Consider the following 24,466-nt stretch of genomic DNA (forward strand, 5'->3'; position numbering starts at 1 on the left):
CTAAATTATAGGTTTAAAAACTCGAGGCAAAAAAAAAAAAACAACTGGAGGCCTCTTCCCTTATGGCCAATGAATAAAAATACTCAAGAGTAGTGTGGTAGATTCAGTTCCTTCAAAACAATAGCTTGGGGATTTCTGGCCTTGGTTGGCTCTGATTTTCTCACTAGTATTTGTTGTAGCAACTTGGCACTTTACGTTAGCAGCTAAAATAAATAACTTGCTGGAAATGTTTAGCCCTACTTAATAATATATAATTCAAATTTGGTCAGATAACTCACAAATATTTGTGTTAATTAACATTTAAAGACAAATTGCTAAGACAGAACGTTTTATATGTATAATTGGGTCGCTTCAGATCCTGTTTTCCTAAGAACACAATACAGTAAAACATAAATGCATTATTTCTTTTATTCATTCATTAAATATATATTGAGCCCCTACTATATGCCAAGCATGTTTTTGAAACCCATTAATTAAGAGTTTATAATAACAACTTACCTCTTATGAAAAAGTGATTTACCAGGCTTTGAAATGTATAGGACAAATAAGATTAAAAGATAATAAGTTTTTCATGCTCTTTCAAACTGTGTTTGCATATAACTACTGAACACAGTGGTTATTTTATGAAATCAGGCAGATTATAACTTTATTTTGATCACACTTTATTAGCTTTAATTTGTTAATGCATATGATGAAATAAAAATCTGTCCATTCCTTTATAAATACTATCTTACTCAGACCTCTCCTTAAACCTATTGGCCTCCACACACACACTTTCTTTACAACCTCAGGCATTTCAAATTTTGCAGTTGTATAAAGTCATTTCTCAGAAAATTCTGAGCAAAACACAGCTTAAGGAAAGACTGGTGTTTATATCAGGTTTATAGTAGGGAAAAAGATTGGTATAATTACAAATGGAACCTTTGAGTTAAAAATGGTAGATTGAGAATAAAATTATATTCATGGTCAATGACACCTTAGCCATTGATAGCCATACCTAGTAATAGCAGTAAATAGAGAATTTTGGTTCTAGAAGAAATCCCAAAAAGTCACCTGATTTAGCTCCCTGACCCAAGGCAGGACCAAATGGAATTTGTGGCATAGAGTTAACAAGCGTCATCATCATACCAAGCGCTTTTTCTACTTTGAGAGCTGAATTCCTCTACTTGTAAAATATTGATGTCAGAGGAATATTATTCAAATTTATAAATAATTTATAAAATTGAGAAATCTTCCTATGTTTATAACAATTTTGTGTTTCAAAATGTATTTTACTTCTGTATCTTGTTCAGGAAAAACATTTGTTAAAGTTTCTCCAGTTTGTCAAGCACTAAAGAAAACAGGGATGATTAAAATCTGATAATCTCTGCCCTCAAGAGGGATATATAAATCTTGATGGTAATTTTTACATTCCACTTTATACAAATCTTTAGATGGTTTAGGCTAGCATTAAAAGGAAACGTTTAATAGGGGAAAATTGAAACCAAAAAAAAAAAGTTTGAACTTCCTTCCTGAAAATATTTCTGCTTATGCTGCCATGAAAAGCACATTTGGTCTTGGATTTGATTCCTTTTGTGAAATCACAAATGGAATCATACATTAGAAGTTGGACATAATCTAATTTTAGTAAACAGATTAATTTTACATCTTTGTGTTTGAAAGTTTATAGGAGAAAGATTAGACTTTCTCTGGTTTTTTTTTTCCAAAGGACAGAAGTAAGACCACTGAGTTGAAGAAACAGGCATATTTTAGGTCAGTGTAAGAGTGGGAGGTGCACATCTTTTTTTTTTTTTTTTTCCTGAATGGAAATAGCTGTATTTACTGGTTATGTGCTCATTATAAAAAGAGAGTGAAAAAATAAAAGTGTTAAAAGGTAGAAGGAAAAAATTTAAGTATTAATTATCTTTTAAAACAATATTTAAACTGAATGGCTATCATTCTTGATTATTTTTGTGTATATTTTTCTGGTACAAATTTTTATATAAACTTCCTTTTCGTAGCATATCATGAACGTCTATGTCAATAAATTTGTATCTACAACTTTACTGTTTAATGGCTGACAATATCTCATTGTTTGGAAACTTGTTATTTAAATTTACCAGTCCTCTTTTGAACTTTCAGATTGTTTCTTTTTTTTTTTCAGTTATAAACATTCCAGTGATGAATATTCTTGTTAAATTTTGTATACATCCTTAATGTTTCCCTGAAGATAAATTTCTGAAAGTGTAATACCTACATGTAGACATTTCTTAAGAATTGGAATGTAATGGTAAATTACCCTTCAAAAAGCTTGCATTTGTTTATACTGCTCTAAACAATGAGAATGCGTATTTTCCCATGGTCTCACAGCAATGCTAGTTATTATCAATTTTCCTCATCTTTGCTGATTCGATAGGTAAAAAATGAAATCTTGATTTAACTTGATTTCCTTTGATTACTAGTAAAGTGTTGAGTAACTTTTTATGTGTTTATTGGCCAGTCACATAAGTGTATTAAGCCCCACTTCCTTCTAATATTTTTGTTTTCTTTCTTAACATTTAAATTTTGTTCCACCTGAAGTATAATTTGATATAAGATATGAGTTAGGGGCAGCCTGGGTGGCTCAGCGGTTTAGCCCCGCCTTCAGTCCGGGCCTGAGCCTGGAGACCCAGGATCAAGTCCTGAGTCCGGCTCCCTGCATGGAGCCTGCTTCTCTCTCTGCCTGTGTCTCTGCCTCTCTGTTTCTGTGTCTCTCATGAATAAATAAATAAAATATTAAAAATATGTATATGAGTTAGAGCTCTAACTTCCTTCTTTTATCAAATGTTTAACAGTTTGTCCCAATACCATTTATTAAATAATTCAGCAAGCATATCCCAAACTTCTCTGCATAGATGATAAGGTGTCAATAGATACTCTGTTTAACAAAAAAAAAAAAAAAAAAAAGTGTCTCATGGTAAAATGAGTTTGGGAAAAAATCAGAACAAGAAAAATTACACTTCTTTATTGCAGAACGTCTAGCCTCTAACATGCTTGTATGCCTATGACTCTCTAATAAGGAGTTTTAGTATGCAGCATTTCCCTAACTTAACCATATAACCTTATTTTTTTCTTTCAAGAAATACCTCTGAGGGGATCCCTGGGTGGCTCAGCGGTTTAGCGCCTGCCTTTGGCCCAGGGCGTGATCCTGGAGTCCCGGGATCGAGTCCCACGTCGGGCTCCCAGCATGGAGCCTGCTTCTCCCTCCTCCTGTGTCTCTGCCTCTCTCTCTCTCTCTCTCTCTCTCTCTCTCTCTCTCTATGTCTATCATAAATAAATAAATAAATAAATAAATAAATAAATAAATAAATAAATCTTTTTTAAAAAAAAAGAAATACTTCTGAAATCTGTGGAACTGTGCTGTCCAAAATAGTAGCGAATAGCCACATGTAGATATTTAAATTTAAGTTTAAATTAATTAAAATTAAATATTCAGTTCTACCATCACACTAGCCACATTTCAAGTGCTCAGTAGCTACATGTGGCAGATAACTACTGTATTGGACTTTGCCAGTAAGGAACATTTCCATAATCACCAAAAGTACTATTAGCACTCCTTTAGAACATAGTTCATTGGAACTAACATCCAACCTACTGTTTTTTTCCTAATGAACCAGCAGCTTCTTCCCTTACTTATAGCAGCAGGTAATCAGGTTGGCTCCTATTGAATTGTAAATTTTCTCTTTAAGGTAGTTTTTATTACCTTCTATGGAATTACCTTATTTTTTATAACAAATACTCAAGTAATGTACATTTTAAGGATTTTAATATTAATATGAAAAAGTAGTCTCCTTTTGTTAAAATTAAGCCTTTGTTTAGGAAGTGTTCTATACTGTGATTTCAGTATTAGCTTCATTTAGCTACAGAAGTTGGAAGATACATAAACTGTAATTGCAGGGCGTGTGTATACTGACAACACATTAACATCATTGCTACACTCTGAGGTTTAGAGAACAATTTTCTCTGGAGTTAGCATTCACTCTTTTGCCAAAGGTAGAGCACAGAGTCATGCACTTGCTAGATCTGTCCTTTATGATTTTGTGGCTTTATAAAAAAGATAACATGCTTTATTTTCAAGAAATTTCTAAGTCTCATTATACCACCCCAAATAATAGGGAGTAGGGAAGAAACTCCTTTTGAGAACCTGTTGTATGTCAGATGATATGTTGAGTGTTTTCACTCATGTTTTTATTTGGTGTAACAACCCTGTAAGGCAGGTGTTTTTATTACCTCATTTTACAAATGAGGAAAATGAGGCCTAGCAAAAGAATAAATAGCTTGGCCAGAGTCACATAGATAGTAAGTGGCAAAATCAGAGCCTGGACTTTTCAAAGCCTCCTAACCCCAAAACCTAGAAATATATAATTTGTAGGACTTTACAAACAAGACTGTGAGGAGCTTATTGTCTCCCTAGGTTCCAATCTTCCTTACCATCCACCAAGACCAAGTACATAGGTCTTATGTCTGAAGGAATTTATTATTAACAGAGGAGAACAGACAAAACACAAAACCAAAGCAGAACTGGGAATGTTACAGACAACACAAACATCTTAAGAGGCCTTATTTATCTTGTTTTCCCTAATCTGTATGTTCTGACTCCTTTTTGTTTCAGTCATCTGACAAACATCTGTACCTTAGCTATGCCAAATACAGTGCTTACTATATAGAAAGGAAATATCCCTAGGATGGTTCTAGATGGTTCTTGGTTCTTTTGATAGGTCCCTTTCTGTCTCCGTTTTCTCTACCCCATTGATAATGGGATCTTCATCCCTGAGTCACCCCAACTAAAACCCATAGACCATTTCCTAATTCTTCTCTATCTGCTGCTCTCTGATCACTTACCTACTGAATCTCAGTCTAAAGTACCTTTTCCTCCTTGCCTCCCCATTTCTACTACCATTTCCCCAGATTTAGGTCATTTCTTCCTATACCTTTACTTTCAATAAAAACCTACTTGATCTCTTCTTCCAATTTCTCTCCCTACCAATTAATCCTATACACCCTGGTTGAATTAGTAAACTTCCTAAAGCACCAGCCTTGCCATAACAGCTTCCCTTTGCCTCAGTATAAATTCCAAGCTCTTTCACCTGGACTTCAGTCTGTTGCCATTTAGCTTCTAATAATCATCTTCTGTTTTTTTTTGTTTTTTTTTTTTTTTTATTTTTATTCATGATAGGCACACAGTGAGAGAGAGAGAGGCAGAGACACAGGCAGAGAGAGAAGCAGGCTCCATGCACCGGGAGCCTGATGTGGGATTCGATCCCGGATCTCCAGGATCGCGCCCTGGGCCAAAGGCAGGCGCCAAACCGCTGCGCCACCCAGGGATCCCTAATAATCATCTTCTAACCCTCACCTGTACCCTTATTCTTTATTCTAGCCAGACTGGACCTCCCTTCTAAAGGCATTTCCCTTCCTTTCTCTCACCATTTTTTTTTTTTTTTAAGATTTTATTTATTTATTTGACAGCACACAAGCAGGGGGAGCAGTGGCAGTGAGAGGGAAAAACAGGCTCCCCACTGAGCAGGGAGCCAGACACGGGGCTCCATCCCAGGACCCTGTGATCTATGACCCAAGCCAAAGGCAGATGCCCAACAGCCTGAGCCACCCAGGTGCCGCTGGAAATACTACTTTATATCTTTTAAAATTTTAGTTAATGATGTTTCTTCATTTTATATTGACAAATACTCTATGATAAAGGTGATGACTTCTCACTTTACAGAAGAGAATACTGAGGCCTAAAGAAATTAAGTGGCTTATCTATGATTACATGGCCAGTGAGTAACAGAACTGAGTCTAGAATTCAAATCTTCAAGGATGCCTGGGTAGCTTAGTAGTTGAGCATCTGCCTTTGGCTCAGGTCGTGATCCTGGGGTCCTGGTATCGAGTCCCACATTGGGCTCCCTGCATGGAGCCTGCTTCTCCCTCTGCCTGTGTCTCTGCCTCTCCCTGTGTCTCTCATGAATAAATAAATAAAAGCTTTTAAAAAATAATAAAATAAATAATACTCAAGTCTTCAGATGTGAAGTTTAGAGTTTTTCTTGGCTAACGGTGGTTTGGCCAAAGGCTAGTTTAGTTTCATTTGCTTTAGAATTGGTGGAGTTAAACCATTGCAATCATGCAATCATTCCATCCATGGAATAGAGCTAGATCCTTGATCGACCCATTGTCTGTGTTTTGGGTATTTTCAAAATCAAACAAAGCACTAAAACTTTTCTGAAGGAAATACTGGCTACTTCGGTCACTCCCTCCAAGATAGGGACCTCCTGTCTGTAGTTGGGTTGGCTGTTAAGATGTGGGTCTGATTTCAGCTGACAGCATAGAGAGTAGGTCTCCCAAGTATTTGCCAGGAAGTACAATCTGGCACTCGCCATTATGTAGTATTCGTTAAAAACATGGGGGAGAGATTGAGGGAGACTTGCCTGATGCACAAGCACTTCCCTTTTCATATTCATTTACTCTTAAGTGAGATCAGCAAGCTGAGTAGCCTCCATAGACTTGGCTTTTACCAGATTGCTGTTTACTCATTTACCATCAGGCTAGATGTGAGGGATCATTATTAAAAACAATCCTCTGGGGATCCCTGGGTGGCGCAGCGGTTTGGCGCCTGCCTTTGGCCCAGGGCGCGATCCTGGAGACCCGGGATCGAATCCCACATCGGACTCCCGGTGCATGGAGCCTGCTTCTCGCTCTGCTTCTCTCTCTGTCTCTCTCTCTCTCTCTCTGTGACTATCATGAATAAATAAATAAAATCTTTAAAAAAAAAAAAAATAAAAATAAAAAAAAATAAAAAAAAATAAAAACAATCCTCTGAAACGGCTTCATCTATTATAAAAATATGTGGGACATTATTCATTATGATATACTGTGTCTTTTATGAAAATTTCTTTAAAGAAAACTGTCTAACCTTAATACAAAGAATGCTTTTACCTTTCCTGAGCAGTCACTTTGTTTTTACCTTATGGACATTGTGAATGTTTAACTTAACGCTCTCTGGTTAGCTGCCAAAAAGCTTACAGCCAAATCTGTGGCCCACCCATAGCAAATGTGCTCTATGCCTCGTTAACTTTGTTCCTGGCCCTTGTTTATGTCTCTGCTGAAGTTATTCTCTCTTCTTAAGAAAATCTTAACTCATGCCATCTTTTTTATATATCTATGTTAATATGTATATTTTTTTCTCATCAACAGTCTTACATTGTTTCTGAAGTAGTTCAGATTTACAATATACTGTATGCACATAAAACCATCTTTGGTGCTTCTTAGTTACCTCATTTACTTTAGGCTTTTTTTCTTGAGGGGTATATTTATTTTTTGTATAGGTTTTGCAGGGTTTTGAGTATAGGAAAATGGTTGTGCCACAAAATTTTATTATTTTACTAGTGTAATCAAGTGGTAGTTTACTTGGTCTAATGGCCAGAATTGATTAAATTGATTATTCTAGCCCAGTCTTTCATAGAAATGGTATTATTCTTACAATATGCTTTGTTTTCTACTCTCTACCTGCATGTGACTGTTTATTGCTTTGAGATTTTTAGTGATGTTGTAATGCTGTCAGGTAATGAATAGCTGTTAACTCTCTAAGGCTCAAATATGTTACCTTTCACATTTACCAGACTTCTTTTCTTTGTTATAAGCACCTTACCTTGGGTGGTCATGAGTGTATTAATCTTACTATATAATTTATCTTGTTCTCTAAATTAATCATGCTTTTGTTTGGACAAGATAATATGAATAGATATTCGTTTCCAAACCTCATTTGCTTTCATTGGTATGGAGTACTATCTAAATTTTCTGATCATATTACTAATATCAATTAATAATATAAATACTAATAGTACATCTTATTTTGTTTTAATACCTTCAAGTAAAACTAATTGGCCTTTCCTACAACTCACTGAGGCATGCAAAACAGACACATACTCTTCTTACAGAAAACAAAAGCAAGGACAAAATCATTTAAATTCTTTGATAGAACTGGGGCTACATCCAGGTCTCTTGATTCCTGTGCCTAACTACCTTTCAATTTACAAAAGATTTTCTAACTTTTATTATAAACATTCCATAGTCTTTATCTTACCACTTGAGGTTAAAAATGGGAAATGGACTAGGACATATTACATCACTCATGCTCACAACTGGGCAGAACAGGGCATGATCTTCATTTGTGTTACTCTCACAATTTTCTGTTCTCAAAATTGTGGTTCTTTTTAACTACAACTCTAATCACTGTCACTTTCTATTGTGGAATGAGGAAGCAATATTTTTATCTTATCTCTTGAAAATTAATGTTGAAATGGAAACTATTTCCTTTGTTAATGAGCAACATTTTTCTTTACAATCTTTGAAAATTCACTTTACTGTAAAATAATTTGCCACTATTATCATGCATATTCATTAAATGGCCAGATAATATGGTTAATGCTAAGAAGTTTGGTAAATGTTTGTTACAATTTTAACCAAACTCTGTATTTAAAGAGGAAATTAAAAATTCATGCTTACTGTTTTAGCATGAAAATTTTCCAAAGTTTTCATTCTAACTAATTACTAACATACAGCACATTAGTTAGGGTCTCTTGAATGTTTACTCTTAGCCAGGCATTGTTGGTGAACACTTTACAATTATATTTAATCTTTACCAAAACTCTGTAAAAGTACCTCCTATTTATTACTCACTCCCATTATACAGCCAGGTATCATATTCAACAGTAAATATTATCTTCTGCCTCTCCTCAGCTTCTGGAATTTCTGATCAGCCCTGGTCGGTACAAGATGGACCCTGTAGTCTTAAGTTACATGGACAGTCTACTGCGGCAGTCAGATGTCTCACTGTTGGATCCTCCAAGCTGGCTCAATGACCATATTATTGGATTTGCCTTTGAATACTTTGCCAATAGTCAGTTTCATGACTGCTCTGACCACGTCTGCTTCATCAGCCCCGAAGTTACCCAGTTCATCAAGTGCACTAGCAACCAAACAGAGATTGCCATGTTCCTTGAACCCCTGGACCTCCCCAACAAGAGAGTTGTATTTTTAGCCATCAATGATAATTCCAACGAGGCAGCTGGAGGAACCCATTGGAGTTTGTTGGTTTATATCCAAGACAAAAATAGCTTTTTTCATTACGATTCCCATAGCAGAAGCAACTCAGTCCATGCAAAGCAGGTAGCAGAGAAACTGGAAGCTTTCTTAGGCAGAAAAGGAGACAAACTAGCCTTTGTTGAAGAGAAAGCCCCTGCTCAACAAAACAGCTATGACTGTGGGATGTATGTGATTTGTAACACTGAGGCCTTGTGTCAGAACTTCTTTAGGCAACAGCCAGAATCACTATTGCAGCTACTCACTCCTACATACATCACAAAGAAAAGAGGAGAATGGAAAGATCTCATTGCCAGACTTGCCAAAAATTAGCTTTCAAAGTATATCTATGACTTTTGAAGTCTTCTCTTTCTGCCCATCCCCATTTATTGGATGGCTGCAGTCTCAGTGCCTGAAAGAAGATGCCTAGTAGGGGGAAGCTTAGTGTTCTTTTATTTTTCCCTGAAGAATGTCATCCTCTGCATTATCCAAATGGAAAGTTTCACTTTAACCCTAACGTGAGAGGAGTGTGCTCTGTGAAAATGTCTTGAAGTTATGCATCAAAACCTTAAAACCACGCTATCTTAACGTTTAATTAATTCCCTTTTTGTCTCCCTTATCCACATTGCCTTATTCCAAAGGAAAAGCAGCGATCTTTAAAGAAATCAAGTATATGTGAAATCTAGAGGAATGTAAGAAGAACATTACAGAAGAAGCAAAAACTTACTGCACAGCCTACAGCCTACATATTTAAAGAGATCAACTGGCTAGAAGCAGGTCAAGATCTAACCTAATTCAAGATCTAAATATTAGGAGAATCAATTACTCATTTCTGCGACGTCTCTTCCATTCACCATGCTTTCCTGGCTATCTTTGTAATCTTTGCAGATCCTTGATAAAGATGATGTTAGCCTGTCTTCCCCCATCTGATTCCTGGACTGCTTTAAGAAAAGGGGAATCTTGAGTAATTTCATTAAGATAAATGGCTGTTGGACCTTTTAATTTGCTCAGTAAATGGGTCGGCTTACTGCTCTGCATTGATAACAGCTTTTCTTAACCTCCTCTGTTAGCCACGCACACACTCCTTCCTTGTATCCAAAGTTTTGTGGTTTTAAAACTTGTAGCTGATAACTTTCCAAGGTTACCTGTATTGCTAATAAATATTACTGCTTTCTGATAGTCATAGTTTTTCCTTTCCTTTCTATCCATAATCTGGCAAAATTGTTTCCAGTTATGTCATGGTGATGTCAGGATTATTATTGTAGCTAAAACTTGCAAGCTAAAAGTTGGTTTGTTTTTGCAATTATAAAACAGAAAAAGTGACCTTTCTCAACCTTTCCACTTAATTCAAAATGCAGACGATGTTTTTTAAATACGGAACCAAGAATAAAAAGAAATGCTATCCCTCCTAAATCATTGTTGTGTTTTTTTCTGAGTTTCAAATAATTAACAACCAGATGATATGCTGGGTACACACATTAATTCTACTCCTAACAAGAATTAGATTGCAATGTATATGAGACTTGAAAACCAAAGATTAGTTTCAGCTGCGAAATTTATTTCGCCTCCCTCCCCAGCCTACCTTTGCCCCCAGCCCTCATGGCCCAAAATAACCTCACCACTCAGTAACCGCAAAGGCAGTAACTCAGTTCCTTTTCGTCAGGGAGGGAAAACACAGTGTAAGTAATACAGGTTACATAGCAGACGGAGTGAACTAGAGTTAAAACTGAAAGTCTGAGAAAGCTACAAAAAGTTTCCATTTCAAGTCAGTATGTTTTAGATACAAAAGAGACCTAATGAAAATGGGAGCAGGAAAAAGAAAAGATTAGGAACTGGCATTCAAACATAGAGGTGAAATAGGGAGGGAAGGACAGCAAGAGGAGTGACATAGATTGCTGAGGCCATGAGTGTAGATAAAGATAAGACAGCAATATCATTTCAGTAACTGTTGACTTAGGTATCTAGTCTAGATTATGAACGACTCAAATGCTCTCTGGGAATAGTCCTTCTGATAACACAAAGTATGTCTGTTTAAATGTCAGCTTGTCTCCCTCTTACAGGTCAATCCATATGAGAGCAATCTTTCCCAACTCCCTAAAAGTCACACCAGAAATAAATTATTTTTTGAACAGAACTAGTAAAATCTTATAAATAAATAATAAAGTCTAAGGTCTCCTTTTCTAAATATATAACATGGTTGGACTGTGCCATGGGTTAGTTTTCTATAAAACTTGTGAGTATGCCATTTGTGTTAGCATTATAAATGACAGGCTTGGGACCCCTGGGTGGCTCAGTGGTTGAGCCCCAGCCTTTGGCCCAGGGCGTGATCCTGGAGTCCCAAGATCGAGTCCCACATTGGGCTCCCTGCATGGAGCCAGCTTCTCTCTCTGCCTGTGCCTCTTGCCTCTCTCTCTCTCTCTCTCGTGTCTCTCATGAATAAACAAAATCTTTAAAAGAAAAATGACAGACTTGAAAAAGAGTTTACTTATAGTATTTCACTATGTACTATAACAGCCATAAGCTGTGCTCTTGCTTGACCATACACCATTGATAATATGTGATACAAAATTGGGAAAAGCTCTTTTGTGGTACTGTGCTTCCTTTTCTCTTAGAGTCAGAAGAATCCAGTCTGCAAAACTCAGCTTCAGAACATTCAAAAGGAAAGCAGGTTTCTCAGAATTGGATTAAGCAATTACTATACTGAACTTCCCTGCTTTCAAACACCCTGATGTATTGCTCCATTTGTAGATTCATACTTGTCCATCCTATGCCTCATGGAATTTGGAAAGTTGTCATTTGTAAACCCAGCTATAGATGGTGATCAAAAATAAAAATAAGTGTCAGTGGGATTTTTTTTTTTTTTTTTTTAGTATCACTGACACGTAATGTTACATTAGTTTTAGGTATACAGTGGGCTATTTAATACTGTTCAAATCCTAAGTATTTCTCCCCTTTGGCTAGATAGCTATTAAACTTCATAATCTCTAGCCCTAATCAGATCAGAATACTTTAAAAATCACATGTGGATTATATTTCTGATATGTACGTTATTATTTTTACTATAATTTTTACTATCTCCGTATTGATCATATGTTTTAATACATATTTCATTGAAAGGGCAAAGTGGAATTTCTCAGTCACATGGTTATTTTTTTCCTCCATCACTTAGAAAAGGAGAAAATACTGAAATTACATGTTGCTGTGGGAAAGAGCATGAATGTATCAATCAAATTCAAGCCCTGTGTGTTATAAATGTATAAGCCTCAGGCAGGTTTAAGATTGAGTAGCCTCATCTGCAAAATCAAAGTAGTAGTCTGTTTAAGCAGGTACTATAAGAATTAAGTATCATATGTAAAGCCTACACTAAAATAAACCTATTCCCATTCTTTCTCAGTGCCCAGTTCATTTTAAATCTAGCAACAAGTTTTGCATTGCAAACTAAAATAGCTGTGTAAAAATGGCCTGATAAATACTATTATGTACAAAAGAGAAAACTATTCAAGGATTCTAAGTGGCAACAACTAATCTTTGTATCACTTTATAATGTGCAAGTTACGTTATGTTACTACATATTATTATAATTATATAACCTCATTTAATTGTCATGGTTTGCCAGGTATCATTATTCTCTTCATAGATAAGAAGCCAACTCAGCAGCTCAGTCACATGAGGGTTTCCATCTCCTTCCTCACCCTCTTTCCACCTATTCCTTTCTCCTTTTCCCAGAAATGGTGGCCAAAACTCCTTGCTTGAATATTTTAAATAATCTCACCTCACTTTATAAATTTCATAAATTCAGCTGGCATATATCACAGAAAGCAAGAGTGAGAAATTGTCATCTCAACTGCTAGGTAGCAGAGTCTCTATAATAACTGGCTTTGTTTTATATATTAGGTCATATTTGGATCAGCTCCTGACATTGATGTACTGATCTGATGTATTTTAAAAGCCCTACAGGGGATCCCTGGGTGGCGCAGCGGTTTGGTGCCTGCCTTTGGCCCAGGGCGCGATCCTGGAGACCCGGGATCGAATCCCACATCGGGCTCCCGGTGCATGGAGCCTGCTTCTCCCTCTGCCTGTGTCTCTGCCTCTCTCTCTCTCTCTCTCTCTCTCTATCATAAATAAATAAATAAATAAATAAATAAATAAATAAATAAATAAATAAATAAATAAAATAAATAAAATAAAAGCCCTACATTGTACTTCCTTTCAGATTCCACATATATGAAAGATGGGAAGTAGAATGAGAACAGTAGCCTGAGCAATCTCATAAAAAAAGAGAAGACTTGAAGGAATTTCATTTCATATAAATGAAACTAAGCACAGATGGAGCACTCTGTACAGAAGTGGGGAAAATGAGACAAATGAAATTACTCTAAGGAAAAATGAGGCCCTAAATGCATATAAACAAAGTTTTCTTATGTATAGTTAGAAAAAAACTAACATGTCAGAGTTTCAAAGGAAACAGTAGCCAACTTTGGTGTCAGTAGTAGGGAGGATTTACCAGTAATCTGGACAAAATTAATCTTAGATGCTGCAGTTTGTGTTAAAAGACAAGAAATTACTTCATGGCTCTTTTCCCTCTGTGTACCCAAATGAAGTATCCTCTATTTGGAAGAAAACCCTTTCCTTCATGACACAAACTAGATAAAGGTGTTCACTGAGTTGTGCTTCAACAGCCCACTCATGCCAGCTCTCCACTACTGCTACCTCAGTCTTCATTCCTCAAACCCTTACCTCCTCCTGTACTCTGAAACTTCACAGAGAAAATAGAAATTACCGTGAAGTCCTTCAACTTTCCTGACACTATATCTATAAACTTACCTGTATCTATACCCATTTTTGAGCATTCCTCACTCCTGTTGCAATAACCCTCACAGCAAAAGGCTAATCCCTGTGCAAACAACACATACACACATCATCATCATCATCATCATCATCTACTCCCTCTGCTGGCTCCTTTCCATCAGCATCTAGATGTATAGATGTGTTCAATCTCTCCATCTTTAAAAATAAATAAAAGCATGATCTCATGTCTTCCTCGATATTGACCTTTTGATCCCCCCCCCATTAACAGCGAGATCTGAAGTGTCACAATTTCTCACCTCACTCCCACTTCTCAACCACTTTAATCTAGATTCTGCTTCCACCACTGTATAAAAAATGCTTAATAAGATCGTTTATGGTTCTTATTTTATTAGTTTTCCTAGCAACATTAAAGCCTCCTTTTCAAACCACTCTTCCTTTAATTGATGTGATGCCTAGTTTTCCTAGTACTTCTCTGACCACTCTTTCTTATTTGCCAGTTTCTTTTCAACTTGGTAAAGATTCTCAGGGTTTTGTCCCAAAAGCCCTCTTCTCCTCATTCTGTACATACTTCCTAGGCCATGCCCCAGGCCAATGATAAATTGGGCACTTCTGACCTGTACTGCTCTCCTGAACTCTTCCAAAATTCTACCTGTATATCCTTTTACTAGGCATCTTCCCTTGGATATTTCACAAGCAACTCAAACCCAGCAAATCCCAAAGCTCAGTCATCCTCCCACATCATCAAACCTGCTCTATCAGTATTCCCTATGTTAAAAAAATGACATCACTGCCTACCAAGTTCTAGCCAAAAATTTAGGAGTCATCCTTGACTTGTCTCTTTCTCACACATTCCACATCTATCAATCTCCTGTGTTTGTTCCACAACCTAAATATCCTTTGAATTTGTGTATTTCTCTCTGCATCATCAATGCCACCACAACCAGTCCGCTCTCATCCAGACTGCCACAATAGCTTCTAGGGTACACTTTTAGTATTCACGCATACTCTCTGTCCCTCAGTCTATTTTATATTCTGCCAATATTTTAAAGTTCAGCATAATCTGGCTCCTTCCTGCTTTTCCTGCATCTTTATGAGCTAGACCACCCTTGCCCTAGTTTACTGTGCTCCAACTCTGCAGACCTTTTTTTATTTTTAAGATTTTTTATTTTTTTATTTGATACCACAAGCAGGGGGAATGGACCGGCAGAAGGAAAGGGAGAATCAGGCTGCCTGCTGAGCAAGAAGCCTGATGTTGGGCTCGATCCCAGGACCCTGGGATCATGACCTTGAGCCAAAGGCAGGCACTTTAACTGACTGAGCCACCTAGGTGCCCCTTTGCAGACTTTCTTATAGTTCCTCCAACATAACCCGTTCTTTTCTCCTCTTAAACCCTTCCCACCTGATGTTTTCTTCCCCTCTAATTCCCCCACACTCTTCATCAAAGAATCTCCTATGTAATCTCTTACAGACTAATTTGTTTTCAGTGTGCCCAAATCATATGTAATTTTTGGTGTTATATCTCTCTTCCCACTAAACTGTAAATGCCCTGAAGGCTAGGGACCATGTCTGATTTATTCATCATTGAATCCCTGCTGTTTAAATAGTCCCTGGCACATAGACACTGGTTGTTATTTGCTAAATGAAAAGATGCAAATATAAAAGCAATTTATCAGAAAGAGCCCATCATCCTTCCACGGCATGGCAGCAGGAATCAAAACGCCATGTTATCAGCATAACATTTCATGTTTGCATAAGAGCAAGCTATCGTGGGGGGAGGGAGGTTGATGAACTTAAGCAACCTGACAGAAAATAAGAAACTCATGAAACATGTAACTCTAATATGGGCATCTCTTTGATTTATTTGCTGATTTGAGGTTTTCACATTTTACATAGTTGTAATCCCTGTGTAAGCACCTCTTTCCTTTTTTTTTTCTTTTTTTTTTTTTTTTTTTTTGAGTAAGCTGTATACTCAATGTTGGGCTTGAACTCACGACCCTGAGAACAAGACTTGCATGCTCTGCCTGCTGAGCTAGCCAGGCGCCCTGTGTGTAAGCAGTTTTAATTCTGCTTTTTTACAGATTTCTGCCCTAAATCATTGTCTACTTATGCTTAAAGGCAACATGAGATTACATCAAGTTAATAGGTCATGATTTTCTTAGCCATTTCCTGACTCCTAGGCTTTTTTGTTAGTTCTAATGTTGTTCTGAATAGCAGTGCTACAAATACTCTTCATAAATAACTTTTCATTTCAAATTATCTGCTTGAGGAATTTAAGAGTAGAATTGGGGCATCAAAGCATATGAGCAATTTCTATGCCTTCATATAGGCAGCCAGAGAGTTCTCAAAAGAAAGAATCAATGTATTAGTACCATTAAAAATATATGATACAGGAGTACCCATGTGGCTCTGTTGGTCAGACGCCCAACACTTGGTTTTAGTCCAGGTCAAGATCTCATAGTCATGAGATCAAGCCCCCAGTGACTCTCTCCCTCTTGAGCTTCTGTCTTCCCTCTGCCCCTTTACCTGCTTGTGCACACAGGTGTTCTCTCTCTAAATACCTGAATGTTTAAATATATTATATATATTATGTACATTATATGTACATAATATATACATATACATTATATATACATAATATATACATAAATATATGTGTGTATTTATATATATATAAAACAAAACCTAAACTTAATTCCATGTAGCCCTACCAACATTGGATTTTATACTTGGCTTAAATTTATTTCTTGAAGTTTAAAAAGTAATAACTTTCATTGAGCTCTTTCTATATGCCAGGGACTTCTAAGGATTTGACATGAATTTTCCCATTTAAAAATCACCATAGGGACACCTGGGTGGCTCAGTGGTTGAGTGCCTGCCTTTGGCCCAAGGCATGATCCCAGCCGGGATTCCAGGATTGAGTCCCGCATCGGACTCCTGCATGGAGCCTGCTTCTCCCTCTGCCTGTGTGTCTGCCTCTCCCTGTGTCTCTCATGAATAAATAAAATCTTTAAAAATAAATAAATAAATAAAAATAAAAATCACCACAAACTTGTATGGTAGATACTATCTACCTTTTAGAAATGAGAAAACTAAGGCTTAGCGTTGTTGCCCAAGTTAAGTAACTTGATGAGGTTTAAGTGCAGATGTACTGATTCCAAAACCTGTACTTTTAACCACCATAATGTTTGTTTAGTGATAGTGGTTTTTTCCATTTTATTTTCTCAAAAGGAATAACCTTTCTGTTTTCAGGAATATGGCATAATGTACTTCTAGAGGCTTCATTGTTTATTGAGGTAAATATCTAGATGGACTAGATGGACCTTTTTGTTGAGAAAAGTCAACTCCCTGGGATTGGCTTGAGTGGGTCGGGGGGATATAAAGAAAGATCAGTTACTCCAAATATAAAATAAAAGAAATTTGAATTTTCATTGGATGCCCTAGGAAAAGAGAATGAGGCCTAGGTAAGAAAGAAATGGAGAGATATTGATGAAAAGAACTGAGATGGAGTGCCTGCCAGAAACATAGCAGGAGGCAGCGGCGTGCTGGAGATGGCCAGTGAGAAGTTTCCCAAGAGAGTGGAGAATGGCTTTCCATTTCTATGAGCAGTCATGTATACACTGACTTTGAAGTTGTTTTCTGCTTTGTGCTGTAGCCTTCCATTAACTCTAAACCTCGTGTGTAATTTGGATACACCCAACCATCTTGGTGGTGGGTCATTTAGAGGAATGAGGGAAGAGGACTAGCACATCACGGGCAAGAGGGCAATAGCCAAAGGAACAGGAGACAAGCAGGCTGCATCGTGGTCTGACCCAGGAGATAGGGAAGTGACTTAGAAACACTTGGGGAAATTGAAGTCTCAGGACTTCCCACAATGGATGGAAGTGGGGCTGAGGCCGCTTTTGTATTGAGAATGACCCTTATACATTAAATTGTTTGGAGTTGCCCACATTAGAAACTTTGGGGTTGCATTCAAGTGAAAAAGTACTTTTGTTGAGCCACAGTAAAAGAAATATGATTTATTAGCAGCATTTGTCTGTCCTTGATATACAGTAATTAGCTTCCTGATCTCTCATGGACAGTGTGCCACAGGGCTCGGTCCACCATCCTCTCCTCTGTGGACAGATACTCAACCCCTTGGTGATAGATAACTCATCCAATTCTGTGCTCCTAGATATAACATCCCTAGGTCGACAGTTCCCAAATCTATATCTCCCAGACTTCTCTCTGGAACTCCAAACCCGTATATAGCCAATTGCCCACTTGACATTCCCCACTTGTATGTTTAAAGCTCATCTCAAACTTAGCATGTCCAGTATTACATTTCTGATATTCCTTCCTCAAACTCCAGCACTCATGGCTTTCTCCATCTCAGTCGGTGGCAACTCTATCCATCCTTTCAAGTTAAAACACAGAGTCATCCTTTATGACTCTTTTTTTTCTGTTGTATTCCATCTTTAGTTTGACAAGAAAGTCTGTTTTTACTTTCAGAAAATATCCAGAATCTGCCTATTCCCACCATCTCTACTTCTACCACTCTCGTCAGAGCCACCATCATCTCTCCCCTGGATTGCCACAAAAGTCTCGAACTGACCTCCCCGCTTCCACCCCCGCCAGCCAAGGATGATCCTTTCATTTTATTTTATTTTATTTTAAGGATGATCCTTTTAAAACTTGTATAGTAAAAGCTTGTTATTCACTCCTGTGATTCCCATTTCACTCACAGTAAAAGCCAAAGTTCTTACAGTCTTCTGTGATCTCCCCACCCCCTGCCACCCTGCACTACTCCACTGATACCTCTTTGACCTCACTTCCTAGTCCTGCCCCCTTGTTGTCTCTCTTCAGCTCCACCTGCATCCTTGCTGTTACTGAATAAAGGCAGGCACCTTAGAACGTTTGCATTGGCTATGCTGCCTGGAATTCCCAGTGTGTTCTCTCGCTCCTTTTACATCTTTGTTTTTTGTTTGTTTGTTTGTTTGTTTTATTTATTTATGATAGTCACAGAGAGAGAGAGAGAGAGAGAAAGAGAGGCAGAGACATAGGCAGAGGGAGAAGCAGGCTCCATGCACCGGGAGCCCGACGTGGGATTCGATCCCGGGTCTCCAGGATCGCGCCCTGGGCCCAAGGCAGGCGCCAAACCACTGCGCCACCCAGGGATCCCTACATCTTTGAATAAATATCAGCTTTTCAATCAGACCTTCCCAACCATCATCTTCTTTTATTTTTTAATTCCAGTATAGTTACTGACTCTCTGTGTCTCTGACTCTCTCTCTCTCTCTGTCTCTCATGAATAAATAAATAAAATATTAAAAAAAAAAAAAAACAGAGAGAGTCAGAGACACAGGCAGAGGGAGAAGCAGGCTTCCTGTGGGGAGCCCAATGAGGGACTCAAGCCTAGAACCCCAGGACCCCAACCTGAGCAAAAGGCAGATGCTCAACCACTGAGCCACCCGGCATCCCTCATCAACATTTCCAAACCCAGTTATCTTGCTTTGTACTTTTTCTTTTTCCCTTAGTATTAATCACCTTCTAGTATAAAATATAACTTATTATAACTATTATAATTTATTATCTTTGTTGCTTATTGTTTTACCTCCCTCCACTCACCACTAAAATATATAAGCTCCATGAAGCTAAAGATCTTTATGTACCTTATTCACTACTATATCTCAAGCACTTAGCATCATGCCTAAGTCATTCAGTGCCTAACTCACTCAATGATAATTATTTGAATGAAAAAAAAAATGAAAACCTGTCATCCCCAGGGACAGAATGAGAATCTCAGTCCGCAATTTTGTACAACATACATATTTTCCCTTAGACCATGGATCAGCAAACACTTTATTAAATATTAGTAAATATTACAGACTCATAGTTCATAAGGTCTCTGTTGTAACTACACAACCTCTGCCTTGGATGCTCTAGGGTGGCCAGAGACTGTATATAAATAAATGAGTGTGACTGTGTTCCAATAAAACTATTTACAAAGGGGATCCCTGGGTGGCGCAGCGGTTTGGCGCCTTCCTTTGGCCCAGGGCGCGATCCTGGAGACCCGGGATCGAATCCCACGTCGGGCTCCCAGTGCATGGAGCCTGCTTCTCCCTCTGCCTGTGTCTCTCTCTCTCTCTCTCTCTCTCTCTGTGTGACTATCATAAATAAATAAAAAAAAAAACAAAAATAACCAGCCATCCAGTGGGCTGTACTTCACTGATTCCTCCTTTAGACAAAGACATATCTCAGTAAATCATAACTCTCCCTTGGCAGGCTAAGCTCTACCCATCGACTTTACTAATTGCCAAAAACAAAATTTCGGAAAGGTGAATGCAAACCCTAGCAAAATTACATATCAGTAGCTTCTCTGCCTGCAGACAGATTGGGCATTCCTTACTCAAAGTGGCTGTTGAGCAATATAGGACTTGGGGGTGGAAGGTAAGCAGAAAAATCCTGATATCAACCACTTTCTGGCTAATGAGTAGAGAACACATTATCTGTAGCTTTGGAGTATCCTCTAGAGGTTCCTAATATGCAGAATGGTCTACTTTGGAGACCTCTTTTCTCTAGGCCATTAAGTTCTTTGGCATTGATGATGAATTTCCTGTGGCAAAGAAACCACTTTTATTTTTGTCAGCTATTCTAAAAGTCAATAGATTGACCTAGGTGACTTCTGAAAATACATGCCAATATTCTGAGGCCCGAGCCCTAATCTGCCATCTAGACCAGTGATTCTCAATTAGTTTTGCCCCCCAGGGGACATCTGGCAACATCTGAAGATGTCTTTGGTTATCACACAAGGGGTGGGGGTGGGGTGCTGCTGGCATGAGGTGGGCAAAGGCTGAGGATATGGCTAAGCATTCTACAATGCACTGAATAACCCCTATAACAAAGAACTCTGCAGCCCAAAAATATCAGTAGTGCTGAAATTGAGAAACCATGATCTAGATATTCTGCTGGACTTTTAATCTGCTTTGTACTCCACTACCAAACCAGTATTCCTAAACCACCTGATTCATCCATCACTCCTAAGCTCCAGTAGCTCCTCATTGCCTGAAAGATCAAGTCTTTCCTTCTCATCCTGACATTTAAATCCTGAAGGATTTTGCCCACGTGTGTATTCATTTTCCAGCAGGAACTCTGCTTCTCCTAAGCTTTTATCTGCACTATCCTCCATATCATCATCCTTTTACCAATGTTATCTCCAAACATGTACCTTGTGAGGATCTCTTCTGTTCCAAATCTTACTCACTCTTTGAAGCCCACACATGCTGCACACCCCTCTGCCAATGAGTCAGTCTCTTTTTATACCACTCCCTTTTGTACTTCTTATGGCTCACGTGTCTTACACTGTCACATAGTTCTTCCTTCTATCTTGTTTCCTCAGTAAACTCCCTAAAGGGTTCCATATTGTATTTCTGGCCTTTCAGTCTCAGTTTGCACAGCAATAAGATGTGAAAACTGTATTGTTTTATTGAGGGTTTCTTGTATTGAGAGTCAAATGAGATGAGTATAAAAAAAAACCCACAAAAACACCTTGTACAGGGCCTGGTACCCAGTTAAGTGCTCAGAAAATTATATTATCATAGTATCTATAGTAGTATACAGTTGGGCACTCATGGAATGCGCTTAAGTCTTTTAATGGTAGTTATGTACTGGAGAGAGCATGCATTCAGACTAGCCTGGTATTTGGAACTAACAGCAAAGAAAAACTTGCATCAGAAATTCTGCACCAATTAACACGCCTTCATGCTAGAGTGAATCCAAGATCAGGGGGTGTCACATTTTCTCAAAGTGGTGCCTAAGCCAACCTTTATGCATTTAACAAGTTAATGAATAGCTCATGAGTAACACTTTGCCCACTCTGGCCCAATTTAGAAGGCTACCAATAGGACAGGATGTCAATATGCCACATTCTGCTTTGCCAGGGTCCCAGCTGTATCCTCCCTAAGTGATTCTGCTCTCAGCAGTTGGAGGGTCTGATATCCCTAGAGAAGTGGGCACCAGTGGAATGAGGCTGTAGAGACGTCCTGGCCTTTTCCCCAAGTGGAAGAGAGCCTTGTCTCAGATTCTATGAGAAAAGAGAGTGGGGCATGGTATTCCGAGCAGCCCAGGTTTGGCTTTGGGCCAGGCACTGAGTGGCAAACAAGAAGGAACACATTCCGGGAAGGCAAGGAGCCCTGCCAAGACAAAGGCAGCCCAGCAAGCTGGGCCTGCTGGGCGCCAGGTGCTCCTTGGCTCTGTGGAGGTCAGGCACGCAGGGAGATGCACTCAGGTTTCTCTGGATTATCGTTTCAGAGGCTTAAACACTTCCCTCCCTCTCACTTTAGGTGGACAAAGCAGTGTTAACCTTCTAAATCTGAATCCTTTCCTCTGGGGTCCAGCCCCTTCATCTCTGCATAAAGGTAGAAGAAACAGTGTTGTAGCCTCTGGAAATTGTACTTTGCTGGAGCCTGGTTTCTGTAATTCTGTGTCCTGAGCAAGAGAAGATGCTACTGAAAGCAAGGGCAGGTTAAGGAGAAGCGCTGGGATTTCTATGCCTTTGTTGAAAGAGAAGCTGAGCACCCCCACCTCCCCCTCCACACCTACCCATCCCCTCCCCCAAAAAAAACACCCGCCCCTTCCCCACACACATGCACACAACACAGGCTGGGTCTTGACACCTGCCAGTTCTGCCTCCCTACTGGCCTGACCTTCAGAAGGTCTGGGGAGCCCTTGGGAACGCGCCCCCCTCTCCGTCTCCCCAACCTCTCCCCTCCCCAGGAAGGAAGGGGGAAAGGAAAAGAGAAAGGATCAAAGGCTACCGTGGAGGAATGGCCACAGGAGCTTGCCAGAACTTCCCTTCTGCCACTGGATTGGCCATGCCCTGGACTTGAACCACACCTGGCCCGTCTTCACCGCACAAGGGGACAGTTGGGGGGCGGTGGGGGGGGCGGCATTCTTCCAGGAGGGAGCATGAGTCTGTTCCTCTCCTGAGGCTCCAGGTCCTGCTGGACTTTGCTGCCACCTAGTGGCCCACATGCCATTTCGTCCCCTTCAAAGGGCTCAGCCTGGAGATCTGGCTTCTGTCCCCGCCTGAGGCAAAGCTGAGAGCCTTCTGAGAAGCTTCTCCACCCTAGGACACCTCTTTACCCAGAGAGGAGCAGCACAGGTTCATGACCTCACCCAGCTCGACAGGGCCCCAGTGCCATGGCCACCAGGTTGAAGGGCCAAGGCCAGGGGGCTGGGCGCCGGGAGTCGGGGTAGGGGCAGTCCCCTACCCGCAGGAGGCCCCTGTGGGGTACAGTTCTCCGGAGCGCCCCTCATTCCTGAATGCCCTTTTCACTAGAGCTCCTGCTCCTCCCACGACCCCTCCTTGTCTGGCTACACCCGTGTTGTAAAACCCTTGTTCCTGCACGATAAATGTATAGGTACATAATGAAGAAATGTGTGTGTGTGTGTGTGTGTGTGTGTGTGTATACACATATCCCTAGATACATGTATTTATTTCTTCAGTTTCTCCAAATTTAAGGCAGTTGTTTCTTCCCTAGAAAGTTAGCTTATTTCAGGGGCACCTGGGTGGCTCAGTCGGTTAAGTGTCTGCTTTCTGCTCGTGTCATGATCCCAGGGTCCTGGGATCAAGTCCTGAGTTAGGCTCCCTGCTCCATGGGGGGCCTGCTTTTCCCTCTCCCTCTGACTGCCGCTCCCCCTGCTTGTGCTTGCTTTCTCTCTCTGAAATAAATACAATCTTAAAAAAAAAAAAAGCCCATTTCAACTTTAAAAATACAGGGGCACCTGGGTGGCCCAGCGGTTGAGTGTCTGCCTTTGGCTCAGAGTATGATCCCCTGGGGTCCCAGGATCGAGTCCCGCATCAGGCTCCCTGCATGGAACCTGCTTCTCCCTCTGCCTGTGTCTCTGCCTCTCTCTCTCTCTCTCTCTCTCTCTCTGTGTCTCTCATGAATAAATAAAATCTTTTTTAAAAAATACAAAGATTATATGCTGTCTCTGTGATGCTGCTGCTATAAACCGGTCCCTGGGAATAAAGGAAAGGGGATTTATTATGTAGATTATTAACCTTTTTTTTCCTGCATATTACATTCACATGTTCATTTCCTCCAGCAAAAGAAAGCACTTGGTTTCAGCAGCCACTGATCCTCCAGACTCCAAACTTTCAGATCTGAGCAGTAATACCCAGGGAATGTATAAAATCCAAACTTCCTTTTTCTGCCTACCTCTCCAACCTCATGTGTGCGTTAAAATACACCTAAAATTTACCATCTTAACCATATGTAAGTGTATCGTTCCATACTGCCAAGTATATTCCCATTTCTGTGCAACCACCATCAGCATCTCCAGAACTCTGTTCATCTTGTAAAACTGAAACTCTATGTCCATTAAACACTCAGTCCCACTTCCCTTCCCCCTGCCCGACAACCACTATTCTACTTCTGTCTCTATGAATGTGACTGTCTAGGCACCTCACAGAAGTGGAGTCACACAGTGTTTGACTTTTTTTTTCTAAAGATTTATTTATTTTAGAGAGAGAGAGAGAGAAAGAGTGAGCAGGGGGAGGAGCAGAGGGAGAGGGAGAAGCAGGCTC

The 24,466-nt window shown here is 39.4% G+C and overlaps 1 protein-coding gene across 11 annotated transcripts in view; it reads left to right on the top strand.

Annotated features, from left to right (window-relative positions):
- SENP8 (SUMO peptidase family member, NEDD8 specific) overlaps positions 1–24,466 on the top strand; it is a 42,244-nt gene that overhangs the window by 5,432 nt on the left and 12,346 nt on the right. For 2 of the 11 annotated variants that reach the window (XM_072809485.1, XM_072809486.1), the window contains exon 2: positions 8,749–10,503. The exons of the other annotated variants lie outside the window; for them this stretch is intronic. In XM_072809485.1, the coding sequence (XP_072665586.1) occupies positions 8,785–9,423 (639 nt within the window). In that variant the 5' untranslated portion in view covers positions 8,749–8,784 and the 3' untranslated portion in view covers positions 9,424–10,503. Of the gene's footprint in view, positions 1–8,748; positions 10,504–24,466 lie in introns of those variants that run through there. 11 annotated transcript variants of the gene reach the window in all.

The sequence above is a fragment of the Canis lupus genome, chromosome 32 (assembly GCF_048164855.1).
Source record: "Canis lupus baileyi chromosome 32, mCanLup2.hap1, whole genome shotgun sequence".
Taxonomy (NCBI): Eukaryota; Metazoa; Chordata; class Mammalia; order Carnivora; family Canidae; genus Canis; species Canis lupus.